This window comes from Podarcis bocagei, assembly GCF_964188305.1.
Source record: "Podarcis bocagei genome assembly, chromosome: 15".
In the NCBI taxonomy this organism is placed as follows: domain Eukaryota; kingdom Metazoa; phylum Chordata; class Lepidosauria; order Squamata; family Lacertidae; genus Podarcis; species Podarcis bocagei.
The window spans coordinates 46,524,237-46,552,235 of record NC_138141.1 but is presented as its reverse complement, the minus strand read 5'-3'; the positions used below and the strand labels follow the sequence as shown (position 1 = coordinate 46,552,235).

At 48.8% G+C, this 27,999-nt stretch overlaps 2 protein-coding genes and 1 long non-coding RNA gene across 6 annotated transcripts in view; 2 read left to right on the top strand and 1 right to left on the bottom strand.

Moving 5' to 3' along the window:
• Positions 1–4,773, top strand: part of UNC119 (unc-119 lipid binding chaperone) — a 31,285-nt gene extending 26,512 nt beyond the window's left edge. The window contains exon 5 of the mRNA XM_081172405.1: positions 1–4,773. Within this exon, the coding sequence (XP_081028531.1) occupies positions 1–113 (113 nt within the window). The 3' untranslated portion in view covers positions 114–4,773.
• Positions 1–27,999, top strand: part of LOC308574519 — a 160,848-nt gene that overhangs the window by 43,233 nt on the left and 89,616 nt on the right. The window lies entirely within an intron of this gene.
• Positions 12,177–27,999, bottom strand: part of FOXN1 (forkhead box N1) — a 48,570-nt gene continuing 32,747 nt past the window's right edge. For 3 of the 4 annotated variants that reach the window (XM_081172375.1, XM_081172374.1, XM_081172372.1), the window contains exons 5-9: positions 27,318–27,445; positions 23,499–23,595; positions 17,244–17,451; positions 15,194–15,685; positions 12,177–13,958 (exon numbers count right to left, since the gene is read on the bottom strand). In XM_081172375.1, coding sequence (XP_081028501.1) covers positions 13,666–13,958; positions 15,194–15,685; positions 17,244–17,451; positions 23,499–23,595; positions 27,318–27,445 — 1,218 coding nt within the window. In that variant the 3' untranslated portion in view covers positions 12,177–13,665. The remainder of the gene's footprint in view (positions 13,959–15,193; positions 15,686–17,243; positions 17,452–23,498; positions 23,596–27,317; positions 27,446–27,999) is intronic. The other variant, XM_081172373.1, reaches the window with a different exon arrangement.

Below are 27,999 nucleotides of genomic sequence, written 5' to 3'. Positions count from 1 at the left end.
TTCAGGAGATGATCCTGCACCCCTACGAGACCCAGTCAGACAGTTTCTACTTTGTGGATAGCAAGCTGGTCATGCACAACAAAGCGGATTATTCCTACAGCGGGGGACCCTGACGCGGAACCGGCAGGCGCCTTCCCCGCAAATTCCTGTAGAAATGGGTTCGGGTTTCCGCCGGCCGGCGTTGGCATGGAGAGCCAGGATCCGAGGACCCTGCCAGGAGCTGGAGTTTCGGGACTAAAATTAGCTGAAGTCGTTAACTGTTCCTTGAGCTGTCGAGGCAACCCCCCCCTGCCCACCCCCTCTCCCAGGGAGAGCCTCTTCACACCACTGAGTAACCCCGTAGTTGTGGCTTGAAATAGCTCCACGTAGTTAACTCCAGGCCAACGAGGTCTGCGTTTCATGCCGGCTATGGTGTGTGTGTCTCTCTCTCTTTGTCTTTGGCCCAGGGGTTTGGTTTTGTTTTTTTTTTGTGGAAAACCCACCCCAGATGCTCTCTCCAAGAGAGCGGCGTCCTCGATGAACCCCTTTTTCTCGGAACTGGTGGCAGGCGGATGCGAACTCTGAGACGTGCACTTTCCCTCTGGTCGGACGAAGGACCTGTGTGGCCCTCGGGGCAGAGTCCTAACCTCCTGTTCCCATTTCCTTTGCCCCTTCAGTGTTCTGAGAAGCGGAAGCAAATCAGGACAACGTTTAGATAGGTGTGTGTTTTTTTTAAAGAGGGGTCTTGCTGTGGGAGCCTCTGGCACTTGCAAAGGGCGGCAACTGTGCGTCTCAGGCTGGGTGGGAGCCCAGATCCCAGAACACCTCATTCAGCCCAATCCCAGGGTCTCCTGGGTGCCCCACCCTTTGCCATCTCTCTTGGGGGGATCCTGGAGGCTTGTCACAGAAACGGGCCGCTGGGGTCTATTACTCCCATTGTCATACTTCCCCACCCCAAGCCCAGCAAATCTCTGCATTCCAGTGTCTGGTGTCATTTGCACTTAGAAAGATAGCTGTGGGTATATTAGACCAGATGGGGTATTCCTCTTCTGCCAGGCCTCTTCCATGCAAATCCTGGAGAGTTGGGGGTCTCCAACCCTTTTGTGGGTCCTCGTCCTCAGCCCCTTCCGCAGACACCTCTTCCTTCCCATACAGAACTGGCCGACTGAACCCCAACTCCTTAACCCAAACCCAACTTCTTTGTTAAAGGAGAGCCACTCAGACCAGAATCCTATAGACATTCCAGCCAGGGGGGCTTTTTTTGGGGGGGGGGAGAGTAGCCTGCCCTGTTAATGAGGATTTGGGGAATGGGATTTTCTTATTTTAAGCACTCTCTCTCTCTCTCTCTCTCTCTCTCTCTCTCTCTCTCTCTCTCTCTCTCTCTCTCTCTCTCTGTGTGTGTGACTTATTTATTTCTTTTGGCTTCCTCTCTGTGCGAATCACCTGGGAAACGTCCCTTCTCCGAAGATGCGCAAGCCCAAAGGTCAGGGGTCAGAAGCGACTTAGGGTGCTGGGGTGCCTGTGTGGGGCTCAAGCTCTCCGTGGGCATTTGACTCTCCAGAACGTCCAAGGAGAGGAAGGCGGGGGGGGGGGAGTCTTCCCTGTTGGGGGGCTCAGAAGCCGAAAATGCAACCAGTCTTTGGGTGGGAGACAAAGAGTCCCCTTTATTCCTGGCATAATCGTGGAGCCTCCAGGCCACTGGTGTTTGGGTGGGTGTGTTGGCCATTCTGCAGGGAGCTCTTTAAATACTAAGCGTGAGTTAATCGAAACAGCCATGTGCCGGCCTCCGAAAAGGGGGACTTTACCGGACAGCAGATTAAGACCTGTTTCTCCCTCCCTCTCGGGACGCATCCTTGTTGAAGCAAGAAGTCCAAACGGAAAAGGCAGAGAGTCTCGTGGCGCTTTGCGTTGTGTTCTCCTGAAAGTTATGCAGGCATCACTGGGCCAAGGGTGTGTGTGTGTGTGTGAACTGAGGGGGGTTTGGCAATTCAGAGCAGGAGGTGGGTGGGAAAGCCTCCCCCCTCTCTGTGTGCGTGCATCATCTCCTGGTTGAGTTGCTTTCCCTAATTTTGACCAGTCACATGAATTCCATTTTTCCATTTTCAAGTGTGGACCAGGGGCAGAACTTGAGCTGTGACGGTGCTCTTGTTTTATTTCCGTTCGTCCCTAACTGAAACGTCAAAATGAAAAGGCAGAAGAAGAGATGGCAGAACCCGTTTCTGGGGCTCAACCCAAGTGGTTTGCCATTAGCAATGATCACGACAGCATCTTGCAGCTTGCGGGGCATGGATAATTGTGCAAGAGTTTTAAGCGCTCAAGGGTGATCCTTCTTGGCACCTGTCAGTTAAGAAAAAGACAATCTCCTTATGGAAGATCGGAGGAATTACCTTGTAGCCGAACGGAGGCACGCAAAAGACCCTGTCTTCAGCAAGGATGGGGCAAGCAAGAGGCGTCATATGGGGACTGCTTCTCTACGCAGAGGCCGTGGCTCTGCCGGCAGTTCTCCTCGGCTGCAGAATTGCCGCGGTTTATTTTTTTATAGCGTTAAAAATTAGGTTGGCTGTGTTGCAAGCAGCATGATTCTCTGCCGTCGGAGGAAAATGATTCACACTGGGCAGAGTTCTTTCCTCCCCACCTCTTTTCTTTGGGGGAAGGGTGGCAGGAGCAGCACAAAAGTCCCGGGTTCAAACTCCCAGGATGAGACCTGCCTGAACTCCTGCAGAGCCATAGCTGCCTGTCAGTGGGGGCAATACTGACCCGCAGTCTGACTTGGCAAACGGGCGGCTGCTCATGTTCCTCACGTCACTCACAACCACGATGACTGGAATCTTTATTTTTAAAAGAAGGGCTCTAGTGGTCGAGTGCCTGCTTTGGATGCAGAAGGTCCTGGGTTCAATTCTAGGGGCATCTCCTGGTAGGCCTGTCTGAAACCCTGGAGAGCTGCTGCTGCTGCCAGTCAGTGCAGGCAATACTGAGCTAGATGGGCCTGGCTCCGCACAAGACAGCTTCCTCCATTCCCACCATTGGGGTGGTAAGAGGCTCCTGATATCCCCCCTCCAGCCTGGTTTCTGGGATTTCTAGGGAAAAAAGGGGGTCTGCAGGGTTTCTTACAGAAGCGGCTGCATTCTCCATTCTGTGCCCTTCTATAGTTCTGGTCGCCTTTTTCACAAATGGAAAGCTATGTAGAATAATGGAATTGTAGGGTTGGGAAGGACCCAAAGGTTGTCTCGTCCAGCTCCCCACAGTGTAGGGATCCCACCCGCAGCCATCTCTGGGTGGGCTCGAACCACTGACCCCCCCCCCCGGTGAAGAGCCAGGCCTATTGGTGAGAAGTGCTTTTAAGACACGAGGCTGGGAGGGAGAGGAGGAGTCTGAAAAGCTCTGCCTGGGGGCAGCCAGGTGGGACCCCAGCCTCCCAAAGGAGTGGGGGAACACTCCAAATTGCAGCCTCGCTGGTCGGACAGGGGGGATCAATGGTCTGATTCATTCATCTCGCTCTGCTCACGTCCTCCCACTCTGTCCGATGGAAGGCGCCCACAAAAGCTCCTGTAGTAATAATAATAAGAAGTCTCTTCAGGCGCCACAAGACTTCCACAGAGCCACGAAACGGACATATTAAATGCACAGAAGCTTTTCATTGATTGGGCTTTGGGGAGATAGATTTTTAGCATCACCTGGCAAAACGCTCTTAAGAAGTGTTTTGATTTTCTTTTTTGTGTGTGTCTCTTGAGTTGTGGGTGGGTGCGTTCGCATGACCCATCTGCTGTGTTAATAATATTTGAATGCAACGATTTAGCTGTAATTCCTGCATCGCAGTGGGTTGGGCTAGATGTCCTTCGGGGTCCCCTTCAAGTCTACAGTTCTCCGATTCAGTCACTGGGAATCAAGTTCTGGATGTGACACGTTGAGCTGCAGTGCATCATTTGACAGGTAGACATTAGGATTCCTCCTTGGGGACACGGTAGCAATGTCCACCATATCAGTTCCTCTCTTGCTTAGCTACCAGACTCTTATCAGATTTCCTAGGAACATGCAACGCGAGCTGCCAGAGCGCTGAGTGGTCTGCAACGGTGAATTTGGACCAAGAGCATTGGGTAATTATTCCAGGGAAAATAAAATAGGATTTATAATAGCCAGGTCTTCCTTGTAGGAATCGGAGGTGCCTAAAAGAGATTACAGATGAGTGGAGATTTTAAAGGGCCACATATAAGAAATGGGAGAAAGGGCAAACCACGAAGGAAGGGTGTAAGTCTTGCAGGGAGAAGGTCAGGTGGACCAAAGCTCTGAAGGAGCTCCGGCTTGCAGGAGAGGTCATAAATTTAAAAGGTTTTCCCCACTGGCTTTATTCAAAGCAAGAGGGAGAATAAGCAAGGAGTAGGTCCCCTTTGGGGGTGGAAAATGGAGAATTGCTTTTGGGTGACAGGGAGAAGGCAGAGCTGCTTGGTCATCTATGGCCAGCCTCCAGACATGGCTGGGCTCAGCCAGCATGACCAATGGTTAGGGATGTGCAGCCCACAAATATCGAGAAGGCATCATGGATGCACCTCATCCTTGGGCGAAAGGGGAATTGTTTCAAAACCGTTTTGCGTTTCCACTTACAGATTATGGGGTGTGCTTTTTCCGGGTGGGGCGGGAAAGGACTTTGGGGGAAAAGCAAACTTTCCCTGGAACAAATGTTTGCTCTCCTGTAAAACTGTAAAAATGATAAATCGCCCATCAGTGGCACAAACATCCCCCTCCAAACACTTGAAAGTAAACGAGTGATCAAAAATAAATGAGCTGGTGTTTTCTTTGCCTGTTTTTCACTCTCCTTTATTTGAGGACGTCTCTAGAGGATGTGTGGTGCCGTGGTTAGAGGGTGAGGACCTGGGACCTGGGAGAGACCAGGGTTCAAATGGACAAAATCAGGGCAGTGGGGCAAATCTCTTCCCTCTGCAGCAGGCAGGGGGAGCCCTTTCCAGCTGGTGGGCCACATTCCCTCATCAGAAACCTCCTCAGGGCCACATGCTGGTGGGGCGGAGCCAGAGGCAAAGGTGGGCGGAGCCAAGGCTGCATGAAGTCCGTAGCAGGTGACACAGCAGCCCTTTGAAACTCCCAGATTTCTATATGTACACGAACACACAGAGACAAATATAAGAACGTCATATGATCCCCGAAATAGCTGGATGAACCAAAGCACAATTCAAAGTGTTGGTGCTGACCTTTAAAGCCCTAAATGGCCTCAGTCCAGTATACCTGAAGGAGCGTCTCCACCTTCATCGTTCTGCCCAGACACAGGTCCAGCGCCGAGGGCCTTCTGGCAGTTCCCTTGCTGCGAGAAGCCAAGTTACAGGGAACCAAGCAGAGGCCCTTCTCGGTGGTGGCACCCACCCTGTGGAACACCCATCAGATGTCAATGAAATAAACAACTATCTGACTTTTAGAAGACATCTGAAAGCAGCCTTGTTTAGGGAAACTTTTAATGTTTGATAGGTTATTGTATTTTAATATTCTGTTGGAAGCCGCCCAGAGTGGCTGGGGAAACCCAGCCAGATGGGCGGGTTATAAATATATTATTATTATTATTATTATTATTATTATTATTATTATTATTATTATTATTATTATTACTACGGCCTGCCTAGTGCAGCATCCTGTTCTCGCAGTGGTCAACCTCATGCCCCAAAGGGAATTCTGCAAATGGGATCTGAGTGCAACATCAAGTCTCCAGTTGTTCCCCGTTGCCTGGTATTGAGAGGTAGACTGCTGCTGGGCTTGGAGGTTCTGCTGTCACAATAGACCTCCACAGTGCTTTTTTTTCTAAAGAAGAATGTTTAGGGGTACTCTCATTTTCCTACTCATATTGAAATGATGCCCCTCAATGAGGCCAAACTTGAATGCACAAACTGTTGAGGGATATGCGTACCCCCAGGAAGAAAGCACTGGGCCTCCGTATGAGGAGCCTGCTGGATCATGGCCATCTGGCCTTTGTTTAAAAACCTCAAATGAATGAATGGTTGGAGGGAAAGGGGGGCGTCCCACTGAGCAATGCCCTCCTTGAAAGAGTCTTGCTTGGGTCTTGCTCTGAAAGGAGTCTTGGGGAAGAATAAGATAGCTACCTGGATAAACCTCAGGGAGTTAGGGCCATCACAAGACCATTTGGGCGAGTGCCCATCTTTCTGTGGGCAGAAATGCAGCCTTTGCAGGCATCGTGGAAAATGTGCAGCCGTGGAGCGAGACAGCCTGACTTTCGCAAGAACCGATTTGACCTGGGGCTGACACCGCATCCCTTGAACAGGGGTAGGCAACCTAAGGCCCGTGGGCTGGATGCGGCCCAATCGCCTTCTCAATCCGGCCCACGGATGGTCTGGGAATCAGCGTGTTTTTTACATGAATAGAATGTGTCCTTTTCTTTAAAATGCATCTCTGGGTTATTTGTGGGGCCTAGGAATTCTTTCTCTCCCCCCCCCCCCCAAATATGGTCCGGCCCACCACATGGTCTGAGGGACGGTGGACCGGCCCACGGCTGAAAAAGGTTGCTGACCTTGAACCACAAAACCTCCATGTGTGGTCTCGGGCTTGGCTAGACGTCTCCCCATCTTGGCCTTGCCAATCCCTATCTGTAAAATGGGCGTATGAGTGAGCTAACTCTCACAGGTCTTATCGCTGCCTATCGTAGAATTGCAACACAGCAATCCCAGCTAATGAATCCTTGACAAATGGCCACCTAAGCTCTGTTTAAAGACCTCCAGCGAACCAATGAATCAAAGGAGATTCTGACTCAACCTTAGGGAGAACTTCTTGCTGATAAGAACTGTTCAGCAGTGGAATGGGCCACCTCAGAAGGCGGCAGACTCCTTCGTGGGAGGTTTTTAAAGAGGCCGGTTGGCCATCTGTCAGGATTTCCTTTGTTGTGATTGCTGCATTGCAGGGGGCTGGACTAAATGACCAGTGTCCCCTAAATGACTAAGTGTCCCCGCTCTATAATTCCCGTGCACCAAAGCTCTCTCCCCTCCTGTTGTGCCTGGCATCTGGTGACCATGGAGGCTGGGCACAGAGCCTTCTCTGTGCCAGGCAAACACATTCCTTTACTCCCATGCCTGTGGTTAATTAAACCATCTATGTGTGTGTCTGGCAGTGCTTTTGTTTGTTACTATGGTATGTGTTGTATTTTCGTTTTATAAACTACCCTGTGATCCTTGGATAAAGGGCAGTACAGTGCTACCTTGGTTTACGAACTTAATCCGTTCCGGAGGTCCGTTCTTAAACCGAAACCGTTCTTAAACCGAGGCGTGGCTTTGCCTAATGAGGCCTCCCTCTGCCAGTGCCCTTCCACCATTCGGCTTTCATTCTTAGACCGAGGTAAAGTTTGCAAACCAGGACACTACTTCCGGTTTTGCGGAGTTTGCAAACCGAATCGTTCTTAAACTGGACTGTTCTTAAGCTGAGGTACCACTGTACGCTTCAGATTACATACGCTTCAGGTTACATACGCTTCAGGTTACAGACTCCGCTAACCCAGAAATAGTACCTTGGGTTAAGAACTTTGCTTCAGGATGAGAACAGAAATTGTGCTCCGGCAGCATGGCGGCAGCAGGAGGCCGAATTAGCTAAAGTGGTACCTCAGGTTAAGAGCAGCTTCGGGTTAAGAACGGACCTCCAGAATGAATTAAGTTCTTAACCTGAGGTACCACTGGATAGAATTATAATCATGATCATCATTAAATGTCAGAGGCTGAGGCGTTTTTGTGCATTCTTCACCAGCCTGGGTTGCCCTCCAGATGTGTTTTGGCAAAGGGTGCATCCCAAACAGAGGAAACAGCAGAGAGGCCTCGGAGCAGGCTGCCTGCCTGAATCTGTTTTGCCTGGGCTGCCGAATGGGAGCCCCAGTGAATCACCAAAAGCTAGAAAAGGCATGTTTTGCAGGTGGGTGTGCTGGGCACTGGGACTGGCTGGCATTGCACAATGACGGAGGGCTGACAAAGCAAGCCATGTGCGCCTTGATGAGGGAAACGGTTGGGCAACCCCATTCACACAAACCGGCAGGAAGAAGAAGATTTGCTTATATATGTCTCTCTTCCCCCCAAGAAGCGAAAAGTTCTTCAGCAAGGACCAGGAGGAACGATGTACTAAATCAGGGCTGGGGGTGGAATGAAGCAGTGGATACCGTGTTTGCAACATGGCAAAAGCATATGCGCCGTCTGGGGTTCCTTTTTGCCATGGACCAATGCTCAGTGCGAAAATGTGCAGAAAGGAAAAGGCGCAGGCCCAGCCCTCTGGAATTCACTTGAAAACCATTGCTTCCCTTGCTGGACTTCCTTTTGGTGCTGGCGACGCGCAGGCAGCTCTTTCCAAACAATTTAATTCGCTTTTAATTTGAAATATGCCCCTACCCAATGCTATGAGCATGCACGTCCCGTGCCTGCGAGTTTCTCTTCTGCCAGTTGTGTCACATACGAATGCAAGGCAGAACGAAGGGAAACAATTGAATTGCAGGGGGTTCCTTCCAACTCTACAAATACAAGATGTTATGAGGTCAGCTACTAGAGACAGACACTTTTTGGTGTTGGCAGCCACAGAGGGGTCTTCCAAGTGCCTCTACAACAACCTTCATAGGTGTCAGGTAAAGACTTCACCAGTCGTAAATATTTTCCACTGCTTTTTAAATTTGTTGCCATTCACTGTCACTGGTTTTATTCTGTGTTAGAGCTTAGTTTTCTATTGTATTTTACGTTTTTCATTTTCCCCTTTGCAAACCACCCAGATGCTTTTGCGTTCGTTATTTTATTTGCAATATTTACTGTATTTTTTGTTCTATAAGACTCACTTTTTCCCCTCCTAAAAAGTAAGGGGAAATATGTGTCCGTCTTATGGAGCGAATGCCGGCTGCGCAGCTGTCACAGAAGCCAGAACATAGAATCATAGAATCATAGAGTTGGAAGAGACCACAAGGGCCATCGAGTCCAACCCCCTGCCAAGCAGGAAACACCATCAGAGCACTCCTTTCACCGCACAGCGATCCCTCTTGCTGTTCTGGCCTCTGAGATTCAGAATATTTTTTTTCTTGTTTTCCTCCTCCAAAAACTAGGTGCGTCTTGTGGTCTGGTGCGTCTTATAGAGCCAAAAATACAGTATATATCACCTAAGCATTGGGACTCACTCTGGCGCACGGGGCCTGCTTCCCCTGGCTCTCCCCATGGGTTTCAAACACCCTTCCTTCTCAGTGCCGGATTTACCTATAAGCTAAACAAGCTATAGCTTAGGGCCCCACTCTCTTGGGGCCCCCCAAAAAATTTAAAGGAAAAAAACCACTGGATATGCATTTCCAAAATATAAGATAAAAATATAAAATAAAACCTACATACAGTGTTTTGTGTTGTGTAGGCTCCTATTTGTTATGTGCAAATGGCTTTAGATACCTATTAGGTCCATAAATTACCATGTATATAGCATATATTCAACACAAAAAACAGCAACAATTTGTTGTTGATAAAGGACAGCCAGACATATAAAGGGCCCCATTACCTTCCATAGCTTAGGGCCTCATCAAACCTAAATCTGGCCCTGTTCCTTCTATCAGGAAGCTGAGGTGGTGATTGCCAACAGATTGAGGTCCTAAAAATGGCTCTTGCATCAGCATCCCATCTATCCCGGCCTCCTGTCCTCACGGCGGCCAATCAGAGCCCCCCAAGGGAAGCCCCAAAGCACAGCCTGAGCCCGACAGCAGCAACCTTCCATCTGTTCCCCATCCTCTGGTATCCACAGGTAGACTGTCCCTGGTCATGGAGGTTCTGCTATCAGACTAGACCTCCCTAAGAAAAGCCTGGCTGCATCAGGCCAAAAGGGGCCCGCCTAGTCCAGCCTCCTGTTCCCAAAGTGGAAATCCATGCGCAGGACTTGTGCGCAACATCCACGGGAAGCCCTTGACTCTGCAAGTGTGAGTGTGTGTGTGCAAGGGGGCTGGCTGGCTGTTTATCACTAAGCAAGTGTGACTGTTGCATTTTTATACCCTTAAACCGCCCTGTGGTCTTCGGATGAAGGGGGGCATATAAATTTAATAAATAATAATAATTAAGGATTATTTACTTTTGTGAGAAGGCGGAGAGGGAGCACCAGCTCTCAGGGAGCGTCGGCTCTTGACACACACACCGTTGCGTAACCCTGTGTTGCAACGCTGCTTGCTCATTGCCGGAGATTTCTCCACCAGCTGCTTTGGAGGTCACCAGCCCTTTCTCCCCCTTTTATCTCCTCCCCGCCCTCCATGCTTTGCCAGGCGACCCATAAATACCCCTCCCTTGGGCGGAGAGGGAGGCTCAGAACATCTGCATCTCTGGCAAGCCTCTGTCTCTTTAAATCCCCCCTGCGGGGTGGGCAGGCAACAAGAGAGCCATGTCTGTATCTGTGGGAAACTTGGGAAGGCGGAGATCACTTGATGGCAGGCATGGCCCACGGGAGCCACTAGGGGGAGGCAAAGAGCCACTGGCTTGATGGCAGAAAGTGAGGAGGAATTAAAGAACCTTTTAATGCGGGTGAAAGAGGAGAGCGCAAAATATGGTCTGAAGCACAACATCAAAAACGAAGATCATGGCCGCTGGTCCCATCACCTCCTGGCAAATAGAAGGGGAAGAAATGGAGGCAGTGAGAGATTTTACTTCCTTGGGCTCCATGATCACTGCAGGTGGTGACAACAGCCACGAAATTAAAAGACGCCTGCTTCTTGGGAGAAAAGCAATGCCAAACCTAGACAGCATCTTAAAAAGCAGAGACATCACCTTGCCGACAAAGGTCCGTATAGTAAAAGCTCTGGTTTTCCCAGTAGTGATGTATGGAAGTGAGAGCTGGACCATAAAGAAGGCTGATCGCCGAAGAATTGATGCTTTTGAATTATGGTGCTGGAGGAGACTCTTGAGAGTCCCATGGACTGCAAGAAGATCAAACCTCTCCATTCTGAAGGAAATCAGCCCTGAGTGCTCAATGGAAGGACAGATCCTGAAGCTGAGGCTCCAAGACTTTGGCCACCTCATGAGAAGAGAAGACTCCCTGGAAAAGACCCTGATGTTGGGAAAGATGGAGGGCACAAGGAGAAGGGGACGACAGAGGACGAGATGGTTGGATAGTGTTCTCGAAGCTACCAGCAGGAGTCTGACCAAACTGCGGGAGGCAGTGGAAGACAGGAGTGCCTGGCGTGCTCTGGTCCAGGGGGTCACGAAGAGATGGACACGACTAAATGACTAAACAACAACAATTACGCTTTAGCTGGGATTCCTGCTTTTTGGGGGGTTGGACTAGATGACCCCAGGGTCCCTTCCAACACTATGAATCTAGGATTTTATAAAAGGGGAAAGGGGTTTGGCTGCCTGTCTCTTTGTTCTCCACAGGTTTGAGCATCACTTGAGAGATCAACACCCAACCTGGCCCAAGCATTCGCCCAGTGGGGTGGGTGTGGCAATTTTCATTGACCAGTCACTGGTGTGACTGGTCCAAACTCACAAATTACACCATATATCTAAAAAACACAATTTTGAGGGATATATATTTTTTTTTAATCCAGTGCTGGGCTCATTCCCTGCTAGTAACATTATATATGTGTTTGTATCTGCAGCTATATAAAGCAAATGGCTTTCCTTTCAAGAAAATGACCCTTATTCCTTGCCCATAGCAATACATTTGTTGCATGTAAGACTTTTCGGAGCAGGAATCTGGTGGCAAATTGCTGGCAGGTAGTGATGGGTGACCTGTCAAATTCAGTTCTTCTCAATTTCTCATTTTTTCAGACCTGAGTTCCATTCTCCACAAGGCCATGTCAGATTGTTTTTTTTTATATATATACTGCTGATACCAATCAGCAGTTTAGCGTGGATTTCTTATTAAAAACATTTTTTGTAGGTAACTGTGCCCCAAAGGCACATTTTTGCAACACAGTTTTCCTTCTCTCTGTTATATCCATTTTCCAGCATGCATTATTCCAATACATGCATTTTTGGAACCATTACAAAATTCGGCAAAATACAATTTTCGCAGGCGTTTTGTTTGTGGAGAGTGGGAATCAGGCCGGCCCATGCATAAATGCAAACTGAATTGGATTTCTCCCCCAGTGCAGAGATGAAATTAATGGGCAAGACTTACGCAGGTTGCTTATGGCTCAGTCTGTGTACGTGAAAGAAAGCAAACGTATCAACTTCCTACTGTATATAAGGGAAAGAAGCAGTTAAAAATGAGCAGGTTCACTGTTTTATTGAAACAAACAAGGTGTGTGTTTTCTTGTGGTGGATTAGTAGTGCAATCCAGGATGAGCCCATTCAGAAATAAGCTACACTGACATCAAGGAGGCTTACGCCTGACCTTGGCAGATGACCGCCAAAGGCGGCAGGTTCTCTGTTTTTAAACAGAGGCTGGATATCCACCTGTCAGATTATCGAACTGTGATTCCTGCTAGATGACCTTTGGGGTCCTTGCCAACTCTACAATTCTATGACTCTACATTGATCCATTTTATTGAATTAAGCTAAACAGCCTTAAGTTGATTTGGAATAAATGCATAGTTAATTGTGACTGTCTTGAATTCTATTGGGTTACAGTCGTACCTTGGAAGTCAAACGGAATCCGTTCCAGAAGTCTGTTCAACTTCCAAAATGTTCCAAAACCAAATCACGGCTTCTGATTGGATGAAGGAAGCTCCTGCAGCCAATCAGAAGCCCCGTCAGACGTTCTAGTTCCCAAAGAACGTTTGCAAACCGGAACAATCACTTCCGGGTTTGCGGCATTCGGGAGCCAAAATGTCTGAGTTCCAGGGCCTTCGGGATCGAAGGTACGACTGTACTGCCTTCTGTAGTAGGTCACCCTCTTCAGAATAAAACTTTTGATAAGGGAGAATAGGGCATGGGGCACCAGGGATGAATTTATGGAGCCGAGGGTGGTGATGGCGGCCCACTGGGTTAGAGACTTCATCCACATATATATTTTTCTAACCCTGCCACAGCCTCTGTACATCACCCACCCTTGAGGCCCCCAAACCTACTTCCAAAAGGGCATTGAAGTTTGTGGTTGCTGAGCAGAATGTTGCAGGCTGAGGGGTATTTGAAAAGAGACGGGCTTTGAAAATAAAAGGGAACGGGAGTTTGCTTGCCACCTGACTTCTTCCCTGCAAGCCTTGGCCAGGTTTTCTCCAGGAACGCTGGCTTGACGCCGACATGGTTTTAAGAGATCTCTGGCTAGCTGTGGTTCGCCGTTCCAGGGGCCTACGACAATCTGGGTTTTGAAAAGATGGAACTGGCTTGTTTTCTGCTGCTCCTGAAGCTCCCAAAGCTCCTGCTGCTCCCAAAGCAATGGATTCAATTGCTAAGAAAGGAGAGTGTAGCAAAACATCAGGAATAACTTTCTGACCATAAGAGCTGTTCAACGGAGAAATGGACTCCCTTGGAGGTTTTTCAGCAGAGGTGGGACAGCCATCTGTCAGGGGTTCTTTAGTTGCAATTCCTGCATTGCAGGGGGTTGGACTGAATGACCTTTGGGGGGTCCCTCCTGAATCTACAATTCTAAGGTTCTGTGCATATCTACATATTTGCACCACGGCACTTGGGCACGCCTTGGGTTTCTGCAGTCCGGGTCCAGAAGCAGTGAGCTTTGTTTCCTTGCTAGGCATCAGTGGCGGACTTGGGCTGGGGTTCCACACCCAACATTGGCACGGGCGATGTTTGGCCTGGCGGCCTAGACCAAAGCCACCGGTTTGGAGCCGGAGTTATTCAGGAAGGAAGGCGATCCCGTCTCCAGGTCCATGAAGGCAGAGTAGAGGGTGGTGAGGTGGATCTCAGGCAAGCTGTGGTGCTGAGCGTCACCGTGTGCACCGAACTTCCCACTGTTGTCGTCATCCATCTGGCACAGGGTCGAGAAGCAGGGACCGGGCGCCGAGGAGGAGGAGGAGGAGGAGGAAGAGGAGGAGGCGATGAGCGCTAGGGGGTCGCTGGCCAGGCTGTCGTCCTTCAGTTCCTCCCAGAGGTTTCCTGCAACGACAGAAACAGACTTCACTGGATCATGCCAAAAGGTGTCCCCGCGTAGGCCACCGTCCTGTTATCTCAATGGCCAAATGCCCCGAAGGACCTAGGAACCGGGACAGACTGTCTGTGGGCCTGGCGGTTCCATAAGGACAGAAGAGCCTGGCTGCTGCAGGATCAGGCACAAGGGGCGCCCCTCTAGCCCAGCCTCCTGGGCTCGCAGATGACCATTATTGCAAGCCCATTAATATGCAGTGGTACCTCTGGGGGCAAACGGGATCTGTTCCGGAGCCCTGTTCGCATCTGTGCGGGTCGTGATTCGTCGCTTCCGCTCATGCGCGTGACATCAATTTGAGCATCTGCGCATGTGCAAGTGGCGAAACCCAGAAGTAACACGTTTGGTTGCTTCCGAGTCACCGCGGAGCGCAACCCAAAAACGCTCAACCTGAAGCAACTTCAACCCGAGGTATGACTGTAATATTATATTATATTATATTATATTATATTATATTATATTATATTATATTATATTATATTATATTATATTATATTATATTATATTATATTATATTATATTATATTATATTATATTATATTATATTATATTATATTATATTATATTATTATATTATATTATATTATATTATATTATATTATATTATATTATATTATATTATATTATATTATATTACCCGGCCCATCTGGCTGGGTTTCCCCAGCCACTCTGGGCGGCTTCCAACAGAATATTAAAATACAATAGTCTATTAAACATTACAAGCTTCCCTAAACAGGGCTGCCATAAGCGGAACCTGAGTGCAACATCAACCCTGGTATGTAGTGGTAGACTGTCCCTGAGCAGGGAGGCTCTGCTATCACAACAGACCTCCGTAAGAAGAGCCCTGGTGGATTAGGCTGAAGTCCTTTCTAATCCAGCCTTACTATGTGGACAACCACATAGGGTTGTCTCCCCAAAGGGAATTCTGCAATACTGTATTGCCAGGTCAAAAATTATGAAACCGACCTCACAGTATGGATTCAATCCTTGGCCATCACTGGATTAGGACTGGGAGAGGCTCCCTGCCCAAGACCCTGGAGAGCCCTTGCTGCCAGCCAGTGCAGACATTACTGAGCTAGAGGGAGCAGTGGGCTGACTCAGTAGAAGGCAGCTTCCTCTGCTCCTATTCAAATCAGGACCCATGAGGACTAGAACCTTGAATGGACTCCCTCGAAGCAGGGCTGCGCACCTTGGAGCTCGAAGTCAGTGAGCGAAGGGCTCAGGGCGTCCACGTCGTGGCTGAGGTCGCCTTCCGCCATGGGCACCTCCTGCACGGCGGCCCGTGCCATGGCCAGCATCTTCACCCCACGTCCCGGAGGGGCGCCCCCCGGCGGGGAGTCTTGGCCCTGGCGTCCGTTCTGGGCGTCTGCGGGAGGGAGAAGGCTTTGAGAGCCGTCCGGCTGCAGGAAAGTGGGCGAGACCTGGGAAAACCCTTGGGGAGGGACCCCGTAGCAGGAAGTCTGTGGGGCCCCCAGCATGCCAGGCTGCGGGGGCTTGGAGGGGAGGGCCCCATGGGCGTGGGGGGCACTGGAGGAAGAGATGGGGGGCTCACACAGGGGGTGATGCTGGAGCGGCAGCCCCCGGGAGATGGGAGGACTCGCCAAGCCGCTGGTGGGGGTGCAGGCCAGAAGGGTAGATCTCAGCTTGTCCGTCTTGTCCCCTATCAGGTTGTCCAGTTCCTCTAAAACACAAAGAAAAACAAAACAAAACAAGCCATGTTTATTCCATCATTTCTGGGGGTTGGGCTGGATGACCCTTGGGGGTCCCAATTCTGTAGTTCTATGTTTCTAAGATGTGTTAATTCTGCCTGGGGTGGTCTTCTGCAAGAGACCAGGATATCTACTTTGAATCATGTCGGAAGTGGGCCTTTATTACTATTTTCAATCGTTTACTGATTATTTTATGATTATCAGCAATAATCCATAAAATTCTTCTGTAGGAAAAGTTCCATCCAATCATATTATTCTGCAGGAAAATATGACTTTTAAAGTTTTTATTTATCCTTTTACGACATTTGCACAAATTACAAAACTTAAACTCTACCCTTCCCTTCCCTGGTTCATTTCCATTTCCCTTCACTGCTGCGTTATTCCTTATTATTTCTTTTAAAAGTTATTCCCTCAGTCTATAGTTTAACTGCTCAATTTATTCTAATTCTGCTAACATTTTAAATTGTTTACAGATTTTTTTCAAATATTCAACAATTTCCCCCCAGTCTTGTTTAATAACTCTTGTTTCCTGATCTCTTATTAGGAGGAAAATATGACTTAATGTAAAATTACATTTATTCTAAAGGGGGGGGGGATATCAAAAGCTAGTTAAGGACATAAGAAGAGCTGGCTGCAGGATCAGGCCAGTGGCCCTTCATCTATGGCACAGCCATGGACCCAGAGCTGAGCTGTCATGGCTAGTACCATCAATGGCTCTCTCCTCCATGCATTATCTCCTTTCAGGGAGGCAATTATTTAGTATAAGGAGAAACCATTTCCCTCAGAATTTATTTCTGGGAAACTATTTACAACAAATATTAAAACCAAGAATAACCTAAACACCAGATTAAAACACATGTCAGCACCGGACATAGGACAGTGAAAGTGCTGATGTCAAGAGGCAGGGAGTTCCAAAGGACTGGCAATGATGGCGGTTGTAGTCTAGCAACATCTGAAAGACTGCAGGTTAGGTGACCTCCCCACCATAGAAGTTTCTGCATCCATCACCCACCTGCCTGCCTTCCTACTGTGCAACCAACCCAGGAGGTGGCCTTGCATGTCCCTCCTCCCTCTTAGTCTCAGTGTTGCTCCTTGCTGAGCAGTCTCCTTGCTGCCTGCCAGTCTCTGGGGCTGCCAGCGTCCTCCTCCCCCTTAGTCTCAGTGTTGCCCCCCACCAAACAGCCTTTTGCTGCCTGCCAGTCTCTGGGGCTGCCAGCGTCCTCCTCCCCCTTAGTCTTAGTGTTGCCCCCCACCAAACAGCCTTTTGCTGCCTGCCAGTCTCTGGGGCTGCCAGCGTCCTCCTCCCCCTTAGTCTCAGTGTTGCCCCCCACCAAACAGCCCTTCTGGAACTCAGCAGGAAGGAGGAAGAGGAAGGGGCAAAGCCAGAATGAGTTGGCTCTGCCCTTCATTGGCTCTGGCGCCCCCTACTGTTGTTCCTGCCCTGCCAGTCCCAAAGGGAATCAGCCACTCCTGAACGCACCACCTGCAAAGGATGTTGGGGGGGGGGCTGTGGCGACACCCCTTGCCCACCTGGCTTGGCCATGCTTTTCCGGACCGCGATGGGGTCTTTCCTCTTCCACTTCTGCAGCTCCTCCTGCATCTTGTCCACCTTGGCCGGGTTCAGCGCCCACAAACAGCCTTTCCTCGAGGAGCTGCCCGACTTATTCTCCACTTTCTCGAAGCATTTGTTCAGGGAGAGGTTGTGGCGGACCGAATTCTTCCAACCATCTGGAGCTGTCTAGGAAGGGAGACAGGCACAAAAAACGAACGGAAGTTAATTGCGGAGGAGAAAGGCTTTGTTTCGTTACATCTGTACCATTCCTCAACTTCTCCTGTGGCAGAAACTTCCATCTGAGGTAGGCAGCAATAAGCAGTTTCAGTTCTTCCTACAACTGATTGTGATTCCTGTAACTGATGAAAGCAAAAGTCAGCCGGAACAGGATTTGTGCCCAGCTAATCTTGGCACCTTCCAGGAGCTTGTGACCAGCCATTGGGCATGCTGGTTGCTGGAGGTTGTCAAAGGCAGAGCTGAACATCATCAGATCTTTGAAGTGTTTCAGAAAACCTGGAGCAAAAACACTCAGCAGTGCATGGGCTCTTTCGTTCTGATTAATGATTATTAACTAATATTATTAACTTCCCATCTTTTCCCCAGGCCAGGACTCCAAGCAGCTTACACAAATTAAAACAGCACAGATAAAATATGAAAAGCTGAATGCTTTTTGTTAATAAAGTATTTCAGCACTGATAGAATTAAAATAAGGTAAAAAAATGTTGATCTATTAAAATACAGATAATAAAAGCAGCACCACACTATTAAAGCAAAAAAACAAAAGACACCAGGCAGCTCTGCCCAAATAAGAATATTTTCACCTGCCAGTGAAAGGGCAGCATGGAAGGCACTGGTTTAATTTCTCTAGGGAAGGAGTTCCAAAGGTTGGGAGAAGCCACTACCGAGAAGTCCCTCTCCTTCATTCATAACTAGCAGGCCTATGAGGGGGGCAGGACAAAGAGGGGGGCATGTGGTCTGCCAAAGAGCTTGGGCCGAATTGTGCGGTGATTGCAGAAGGGCGGCGGTTCAGAGCCCCTGCTTGGCATGCAGAAGGGCGGTGGTTCAGAGCGCCTGCTTGGCATGCAGAAGGGCCCAGATTCCGTCCCCTTTGGCATCTCCAGGTAGGGCGGGGAGAGGCCCGAAACCCTGGACAGTTGCTGCCAGCCTGTGCAGACAACACTGAGCTCGATGGGCCGGTATAGAGCAGCTTCCTAAATATGGAACATGACAGCGATGAAGACATCAGCCCAGCCCTGTAGCTTTTATAAATAGCAATACCTCAGACCTAATTGCGGAGCGTGGGATCTTCGGATGGGAAGTGACAAGGTTAGAAACGTACGAGGAGGATTGCGTTTCTAGAAGAGCCACATTCCCTTGCACCCATCCTGGCTGGGGCTGGGCGAGGGTGTGGCTCAAAGCATCCAGGATGGCAAAGGCTGCTGTCAGCCAGTGCCTGGCACCGCGGCATTTTTGGGAGCTCAGGCGCCATTTTTTTGGAAGGTTAACAAGAGCAGTTTGACAACCGAATCCCAGTTTTAATATTTGCATATGTTTTTGGGGTTTTTTTAAGAAAAAACAACTCTGGGGTCAAAAACCCAGAAGGCTGTTTTTGCTGGGACAATGCACTTTAATTATCTCTGCAAAATAACCTCCTCCTTTTTAAATTCATGTTCTCTCTGGTTAATGAGATAAACAAACGGCTCTCCTCTGCCTCAGGCAAAGCTCCCTGTGTAATTAATCACGCCTCAATTGGAAAGTGGGGGGATAATGGATACATGTGTCTACCAAAATAAATTAATAATAATAATAATAATAATAATAATAATAATAATAATAATAACCTGCAGCAGGAGTTTACCAGCACTTGACAGGTTCAGGGGTCTAAGCTGTCTGTCCTCTGGAAATGTTTGCCCTGCCATATAGTTGTTCCCGTAAAAATAAAGATTCTGGACCTCATGAATAAAGGGGACGGGGAACACAGAAAGCTGCCTTATATGGTTGCAGGAATTTATGTACAGTTTGGGGGGGGGTTGCCCCTCCAGCAGATATCATGCACATGCAGCCCACTACCAAAACCAGCACAATTGCTTTTGTGACTTTTGTGATTTGTCCCCACAAAACACTTCATCACAGTTCCTTCCTATCTATTCAAAGGGCCTTTGCGGCACGATACCAATTGTAAGAATTCACTGATAAATGTATCTATGTACTGGCTCACTGGGAAAACTTCAGAAATTCATATAGACAGGTTAGCTCAGCTACTCAGCAGCCCCTCTGCCTGAGGGATAATCCCTGGCATCCTGATACCTGAGTGCCAGACAGGTAGCCAATCCAGAAATACCAAACCCAGATGAAGACAAAAGAGTGGGATGAACTTGGCTGGGAAACAGGGAAATGTAAATATCTCTTTTGTTGCACTTGATGGGTGTTTGGTGGAGGGCAAGGGGAACCATGGGGCAGGGTCCAGGATGCTCAGATTACTGCCACCAGACCCTTTCATGATGTAACCATGATGTAGTTTGGGGGGTGTAACATGGGGATTAGCAGCTAATAAAAGTTTGGGGGCTCTTTTGTTCGGGGCTTCCACCGTCTGGCAGGTGGGAGTTCTGTTGCGACAGTCTTCAATCAAGACCAAGCCTACTGGCTGCTGTTTTGCTCTGGTATTCCTGGCTGGTGTCCTCGTTTTTTGTCCAAGGGAGCCCTCAGATTTCTCCGTTAACATATGGAACCAGAGCATTAGTCCATATAATTCAGCATTGCCTAAACTGGCTGGCGTCTCAGGCAGGGGACATTCCCAGCCGCATCAGAACTTGACCCTGGGACTTTCTGTATGCTAAGGCTCCTTCCCCGCTTATCCTTCACCTGAGATTCCTCCATCACAGGGGGGTGAGCTAGATGACCCCTGGGTTCCCGTCCAACGTGACAATTCTATGGTTGCATGACAACCTAAACTCTCTTTGGAGCTGATCAGAAACAGAGCATCGTCGGCTAGGTTTTGCTAGCCCAAGGATGGAAAACCGACGAAATACTAACTAAAGAACAATGGCAAGAGAAAATGATGGAATATGCTGAGATGGCAAAGTTAACTGAAAGACTTGGAAACAAAGACAAGAGAGACTTTAAAGAAGACTGGGAACTATTCATGTTGTACTTACAGAAGCAATGTAAAGAAACGGACTCACTAGCAGGATTTGACTAAACACTTAACAATGAACAAAATGAACACAGAAATTATTGATATGATAAAATTACAATAATATACAATTTAAAGATTTTAAAATTAAGAGATAAAAAAGCAAGCAAGAGGAGCTAACATGTTAAAAAACAAGAAGAGGAAGTTGAGGGAAGTCGTTGTGGGAGGGCGGGGAATATTTGGGAATTGTATCTTTTGTTTTTTGATGTGGTGTTATTATGATAAAAATGTAAAACTTGATAAAAATCATTTTTAAAAAAGAAAAAGAAACGGAGCATCACCAATTCCTCTTGAGCCACGGTGGGAAGGGTAGGATAACCAGTCCCTTTTAAACAAAGGTGCATTTCAGGTGAGATGGCGTCTCTCGCTGGGCAATGGGGAAACCTGGGATCTTGTTCTCTGGCAAGAGGCGTGATGTTAGTGGTCAGTGAGGCGATGTCTCCTCGCTTGGAGTGGCAGTGCGATTATATAAATCTCCAACTTCCAGAAAGCTGAGCTAGGCCTGCCTTCGTTGTCCTACGCTGGTGTTTCTGCTGATTAGCTAATTGCGTTTATAATTAAATTTCTGGCTCTCTGTTTTGTCTCTGACATATTCCCGGGAATCTGTCAGGTTCTACAACTTGTTTCCTGTGTCATCTTCTGCGGTGAGCAATGGTCTCCCCCAGGAAATGACTTCGGGAGAGCGCTGTGGCCGGATCAGGCCAAAGGGGGCCCCGTTCCACTCCAGCCAGTGGCCGAGCCCATGTCCCCAAAGAGAAGCAAAAAACTCTGTCGTTTGGGCAAAGACTCCCTGGGAACACAGACTGCTGACCAGTGACTTCATCTGGTTTTCATCTTACCATTGATTTTACTTATAATAACATCAGAAGAGCCTGCTGGCTAGTAGCCATCAACACCCCACTCCTCCTCCCTGGATTCAATCCTTTTTAAAAAGCCAACCACTTTGGCTGCCATCCCTGCATCCTGTGGCAGGGAGTTCCACAGTGTAACGATGCACGGCATCTGTCCTGAATCTTCCAACCGTCGGCTTCATGGGATGCCTGTGAGTTTTGGTGTTACGAGAGAGGGAGGAAAACTTTTCTCTGCGCTTTGCATAATTTTAGACACTTTTATAAATGTCCAGTTCTAGGTTGCTGGCCATTACTGCTTCCTGAATTTTCAAACCATTATTATTAATAATCATTTTTGTTAAATGTTTTAAATAGCTGGGTTTTTACTGATAATTTGTTTATTCTTTTAGTAAAGAATATATAATGTTCATGGATATGTGGACCACATGTCTGCAGCAGCACAGGAAGACTGCCCTGAAACCATTTTGACTCTCAAACTGACCAAACGTTTTCTCTGCAAGGAGGGAGGGGGTGAGGGAACCTTCCCATTGTCTCAGGAATTGGGTAATCACCATCTCAAAGGAATGGCCAGACTACCAGGAAAGGCAATCAGATAAGGCATTATCCAATAACATGACAGACAGGAAAAACAATTCAAATATCTGTTGTAGACCACCTTTTCTGTGATGTATGTATGATGTATGGAGGGGTGGTCTTGAGCTCCAGGGCAGGGAACTTAAAAGCTCTATATAAGGGCAGGCACACCTTTGTTCTAGGTCTTCCTCCTTTCCTGCGTGTGAAGGGGGCACCTTGTTGCAACAGTTCAATATTCTCTGTTATTTTTTCCTGCTGATGGAGAACCTATAAAGGACTCTGTAAGGGCTCTTGTGTCCCCCATAAGGGAATGAGGGCAGATGTTGTTTGTTACAGAACTAAACAAATGGAATAACCTCCCTTTGTACTAATCAATCAAGCCAAACCATTTGCACCCACCCAAGCTAGCCTGCCTTGCAGGGGGTTGGCCTAGATGCTCCCGTCCAACGCTACAATTCTGTGCATCTATAAGCCCTTCCAGACCACCTTCTCTACCTGCCACCCTGCTGGGCGCAAAGCGACAAAGAGTCCCTGGCACGAGCAGATTCCCAGCTTGACATTCGCTTTCTCCTCCTGCCTGCCGCACACCCTCGCTCGCTCACTGAGCCTGGCAAGAACCCCTTGATCTTTGGAAAGTTATTGGGCTCTTGCAAAACTCTCTCCCTTTTAGAAATCTGGTTCTGCTGAGCGAGGAGAGGCACTTCAAAGCGGCTCAAATTGTGAGCGTACCTTCCCTGCCCCTTTTTACCCCACGGACGTGGGAGTCAGATTGCTGTGTTTCAACTAGAAAAGGGGCCAGTTGCATCACTGCAGTTGCCACCTAAGTGCTGCTTGTCCTTTCCCTCTCTCGCCGTGTATTTTATTCCCAAATTGTGCTCTCCTCCACCCCTTGGCTTTCTCTGCTCCGAGAGCAACGGAGGGATTTCTTTCTCTGCCTTTTTTGGCAAGGATTTGCCCCATGAGGCTGAAAGTGGAAACATGAGAGAAGGAGAAAGGGCAGGATAGGCAAGTAAGAGGTAACCGGAAAGCTCATAAAATTCTGCCAGGAATGGAGAGAAAAGTTTTCCTCCCTCTCTCGTAACACTGCAACTCGGGGGCATCCAAGAAAACGGAACGTTGGAAGATTTGGGAAAGAGAAAAGGAAGCCCTTCTCCACGCAGCGCAGAGTTAAACGGTGGAACTCACTGCCACATGAGGCAGAGATGGCCACCAATCTGGCAGGAAGCTGGCCTCAATGGGCCAGCAGGCTTTCCCCCCTACATTTTTAGCTGAAATATTGCTTGCTGTTTCTTCTACGATGCCCAATTTTGCTCAAAAAATTCTTTTTCTTGTGTTTGTTGCAAAGAAATCTGGGCACCTCCTGCGAGACTGAAGAAAAACCGACCGATCAAGCCAGGCGGTGCCCAGCATTGGGCAGGTTTCCTGGAAGTGCCTCCTTCTGGAGGAAGTGGTGCGAGGTCTGGTGGGGGGAATCCCCCAGCTCAGGGGCAGAACACCTGCTTTGCATGCAGAAGGTTCAATCTCCAAGAGCGTCTCAGGGAGAGCTTGGAATGTTCCCAATCCGAGTTCCAGGCCTACAGATCTGCAACGATCCATCGCTCGCCACAAGAGCTTACCTTGAAATAAGGGAAGTGTTCCGTCATGAAATTGTAAATCTCGCTGACGGGGAGGCTGCCAGTTTTGCTGTTCTTGAGCGCCATAAATATGAGGATGCTGGTCAAAGGAGAAAAACAAAACACAACACAAAAGGGATGTTAAAGCTTCCTTCAACCTTCAGTTTTTCTGCTTTTGCTTAATAGGGACTAGCAACTTGGCACTCTGGCAGCTGTAGCCCTGCTTACTTCAAGACTGGGTTACTGCAATGTGCCAGATTATAGGGAGAGCTTTGCATGGCAGCCTCACCATTTCCTTCATTTGGTGCAGGGATTCAGCGGCGTAGCGTGAGTTGTCAGCACCCGGGGCAACGCAAGTAATTTGCGCCCCCTAACCTGGGGCAAGGCACGTAATTTGCGCCCCCCCTAACCCCTAACCTGCGAGTTGCCGCTGGCGCTGCCGCCCAAACGACGCCGCTTGCCTGGAGGAGGAGGGGGGCAGAGAGGCGAGGAAAATGCAACGGCCCAGCAGCTGCAGCAGCAGTGGCGGAGGCGGGGCTGTGAGGAGGGGCTGCCTGGCGCGTCCTCCGCGGCGAGCGCTGAGAGCCGCTGCCTGCCGGGCGCCTTCAGCCCGGACGCGCGCACAGCTCGTCGGTTCCGCGAGACATGCGGCTCTGCTACAGCCTGCGCCCGAGGCTCTTCGGCGACTCCGGAGGCAGCGAGCGCGCCCCTCCCAGATGTTGCGCCCGGTGCGGCCTGCCCCCCTGGCACCCCCCACGCTACGCCACTGCAGGGATTTTATTTTCAGTATGAACAGGGCTCCGTTTTTGCACCTACATACACAGCAAAGGCTCCTGTTTCCAAAAAGGTCTTGATTGGGGCACCTGATCTCTCCGCCACTTTTAATCGAGATGAGGAGGGCGGCAATAAGGAAAAGCAGGGCAGTCCAGGATCAGATCAGAAACCGGGACAGCTTCTGTGATTCCAGGACTGTCCCTGGAAGATCAGGACACTTGGAGGGTACGGTTTAGCTTTGGGTTCGTCTTGCCCCCACAGACGCCCATCTGACCCCTTCAGGCACTACTGGCACTACTGCAGGGGCAACATGCCCCCCCTCCTGCATTCGTAAGAACTTGATCATTCAGTGTGGCAGCATCTACACTGCGGAACTCCCTGCCTCTTGATATTAGGGCAGGCGCCTTCGCTGTTCACTTTTGGGAGCCTGTTAAAAACATTCTTTTTTAGACATGGCTGACTGATGCGACTTCTAATCTTAGTCTATTGTCATTTTAACTTTTCAAAGGTCTTAAACTGTAAACCGCTTTGCGGTGTATCTTTTTACAATCAAGCGGGGTGTACGTTTCACGAAACAAATGAGCAAACGCCTCGCATTGCTTGGCAAGGAATGAAAAAGAGTCTATGCTGTTTTGAGAAGCTCGGTCCACCATCTTGATGCACCCTGGCGTCCAAGTGTCTCCAAATTTAAGCAAAAATCCTGCTCCTTGATCTCAGAAACCATCATGAAAAAACTGGTTGAAATCAGGACAGTTTTGAAAGGTTGTGGGCCGTCTTGATTGAAAATGGCACCCAATGGTGTCCAACCCTAGAAAAGAACCGGTTCCTTTCTCTCAGGAAAAGTCAGGCAACATGCAGCTCTGATTTCTTAAGAGGCGTCCAATCACATTGCGGACAGGCAAGCAACTTTCCAAAATATATAGCAGATCGACACAAAGCCTGGCAATAGAAGGATTGATTGGCAAACAGGCTCATCTTATTTTTATTCAATCAATCAATCAATCAATCAATCAATCAATCAATCAATCAATAATTTATATCACAGAATGTCTCCATGGCTTGACTGTAAAAAACAACAACCCTCAAAGCAATTATGAAAAGATAAAATAAGAAAATCAAGAAAAACTTACAGCCATACTTTCAAACATACTTTAGTTAAAATACGGAGGCAGATTAAAATCAACTCGACTTTCTAGGCATCTGGAAAGGTCTGTCTAAAGAGGAATGTATTTAGCAGGCACTGAAAAGAGTGCAGCGAAGGCACTTGCTTGACATCAATAGGCAGGGAGTTCCACAGGGCACATGCTGCCACACAAAAATATTTCGTCCTTACCAATGTGGAACAGGGATTATGTGGCACCTGGAACAGAGCCAGTTCGACTGAGCACAGCAGGTCAAGAGGGTCAGGTGAACTTGTCCAACTTGTTAAAGGCTTTATGTCCTAATAGTAACACCTTGAACATGGCCCAGTAGCAGATCAGCAACTGGTGCAGATTTCTGAGTCCAGGTGTGATACTCCCTGTCAGCAGCCGTGCTGCAGCATCCTGCTCTTACGTTGAGGCCCAGTATACCTGAAGGAACATCTCCACCCCAATCATCCATCCTGGACACTGAGGTCCAGCTCTGAGGGCCTTCTGGCAGTTCCTTCACTGTGAGAAGTGAGGTTACAGGGAACCAGGCAGAGGGCCTTCTCAGTGGTGGCACCCGCCCTGTGGAACGCCCTCCCACCAGATGTCAAGGAAATAAACAACTACCTGACTTTTAGAAGACATCTGAAGGCCGCCCTGTTTAGGGAAGTTTTTAATGTTTGATTTTTTTCGTAGTTTTAATATTCTATTGGGAGCTACCCAGAGTGGCTGGGGAAACCCAGCCAGATGGGCAGGGTATAAATAATACATTTATTAATTATTATTATTATTAATACTGGAACTCGTTGGGGGCACCCCACGAAGCTGGACATTTGGAGGTTCAGGACAGACCACAGCTTGCAGTTGAACACTGAGACCTCTTGTGCGTGAGTCCTGCTGGGGGGTTTCCTACATGCATCTGGTGAGTGAGTGGCTGGTTCTGACGTTCTTCTGACGTCCTCATGGAACCTCCAGGTGCAGAGGCAGTCTATCCAGATCCCTCTGTTCTGTGGGGCGTTTGTGAGAACAGGGTGCCGGACTCAATGGGCCTTCGGGAAGGCTATTGGCTAGGATCACGACAGAGTCTCCAGGCACAGGGGCAGCCTACCTCCAATTGCCAACTGCAAGACGGGACGAGGCTGTTGCACTCAGGGGTCCTTCTTGTGGGCTTCTGGTGGCCACTGTGTGAAGAGGATGCTGGCCTGGTTAGCTCCCTTTGGTAGCCAGGCCTCTTCTCATGGAACCTCCAGGTCCAGAGCAGACTATCTTGAGTCCTAGGTTCTTGGGGGTATTTGGCCACTGTGAGGACAGGGTGGGTGGCCTTTGTCCTGGTCTGGCAGGCTCAGGGACGCGGACTTATAAAAAATATTGGGGGGGGGGGGCGGGAAAGCTCATGAATAATAAATAAGCTCATGAATATGCAAATAAAGTGGCGCCGCCTCCTCGTGAGCGAATAGGGGAGAGCGTGCTGCGCCTATTAATCAGCTCCGAAGGAAATTGGGTGGAGCTTTTGCTCGGGAGGGAGGGCAGGAGGCATGCAGCCCGACCCTGTGCATTTTGGGCTGGGGGAGGGGCGGCGGTGGCGCTCTGCTGGAGGGGCGCTGGAGATTATTGAGGGGGCGGAGCCCCCCCAAACGAATTTTTGAGGGGGCTCGGGCCCCCTCAAGCCCCATGGAGTCGGCGCCTATGGGCAGGCTCTTCTGATGTCCTTTTAGACATCACTCCAAAAATCGAAGAGAAAAATCCGAATTTCTCTTTTTTTCACCAGCCACTATCTACTGATGCTTTCCATTATGTTTTTTATGGCTTGTTTGATTGATCTTGCTAGTCTGTCTATTTTAAGATGCCTTGGGGGGATCTTACGAAAGAGCAGGTTCTAAGCATCCCAATGAGGAAATAAAGTGAAGGTGCAAAGGCTTACCTATAGGAGTAGATGGGCTTAGGGAACAGGGGCTGGTGATGCTCTTGGCTGCTCTGCGGGGCGATTCGCTGGTAGGGGTACTGCGAGCTGGAGATGTAGGAGAACGAGTAGCTGTTCCCTGCAGGGTACTAGGGACACAAGGAGACGAGAGATGTACCTTCATTGTATCAAAGGCTAGAGTGCAAAAAACCAAAACAAACTCCAAGAGATTTACAGAAAGGATAACACAATGAACCCATCAGTTTTAAAAAAAACACAACACAGGTAAACTACTATTTAAAACATTCACAGAATTGTAGTGTTGGAAGTCTGACCCGCTGCAATGCAGGGATTACAGCTACAGAATCCCCAACCAAAAATAATTAAAATCAAAATTGCTGCATGAACCTCCATCAACGGAAGTAAAGTCACAAAGAGGTTATGAAGGCGGCCAGCCCAGGCCCTGGTCTGCAGCCACCATGACTAGTAGCCTTTGCTATCCCTCTCCTCCTCCACGAACTTGTCTTTTAAAGCCATCTAGCTTGGTGGCCCTCGCTGCCTCCATGTGGGAGGGAGTTCCACAGTCCATCCATGTGCTAACTCCTTGTACTCTGTAAAAGAACACCGAGGGTTCTGCGTCTCATTATCCATTATTAGTGTTCCTGAAGGAGCCGCATTCCCGTTGCCTTTACGCATATCTGAG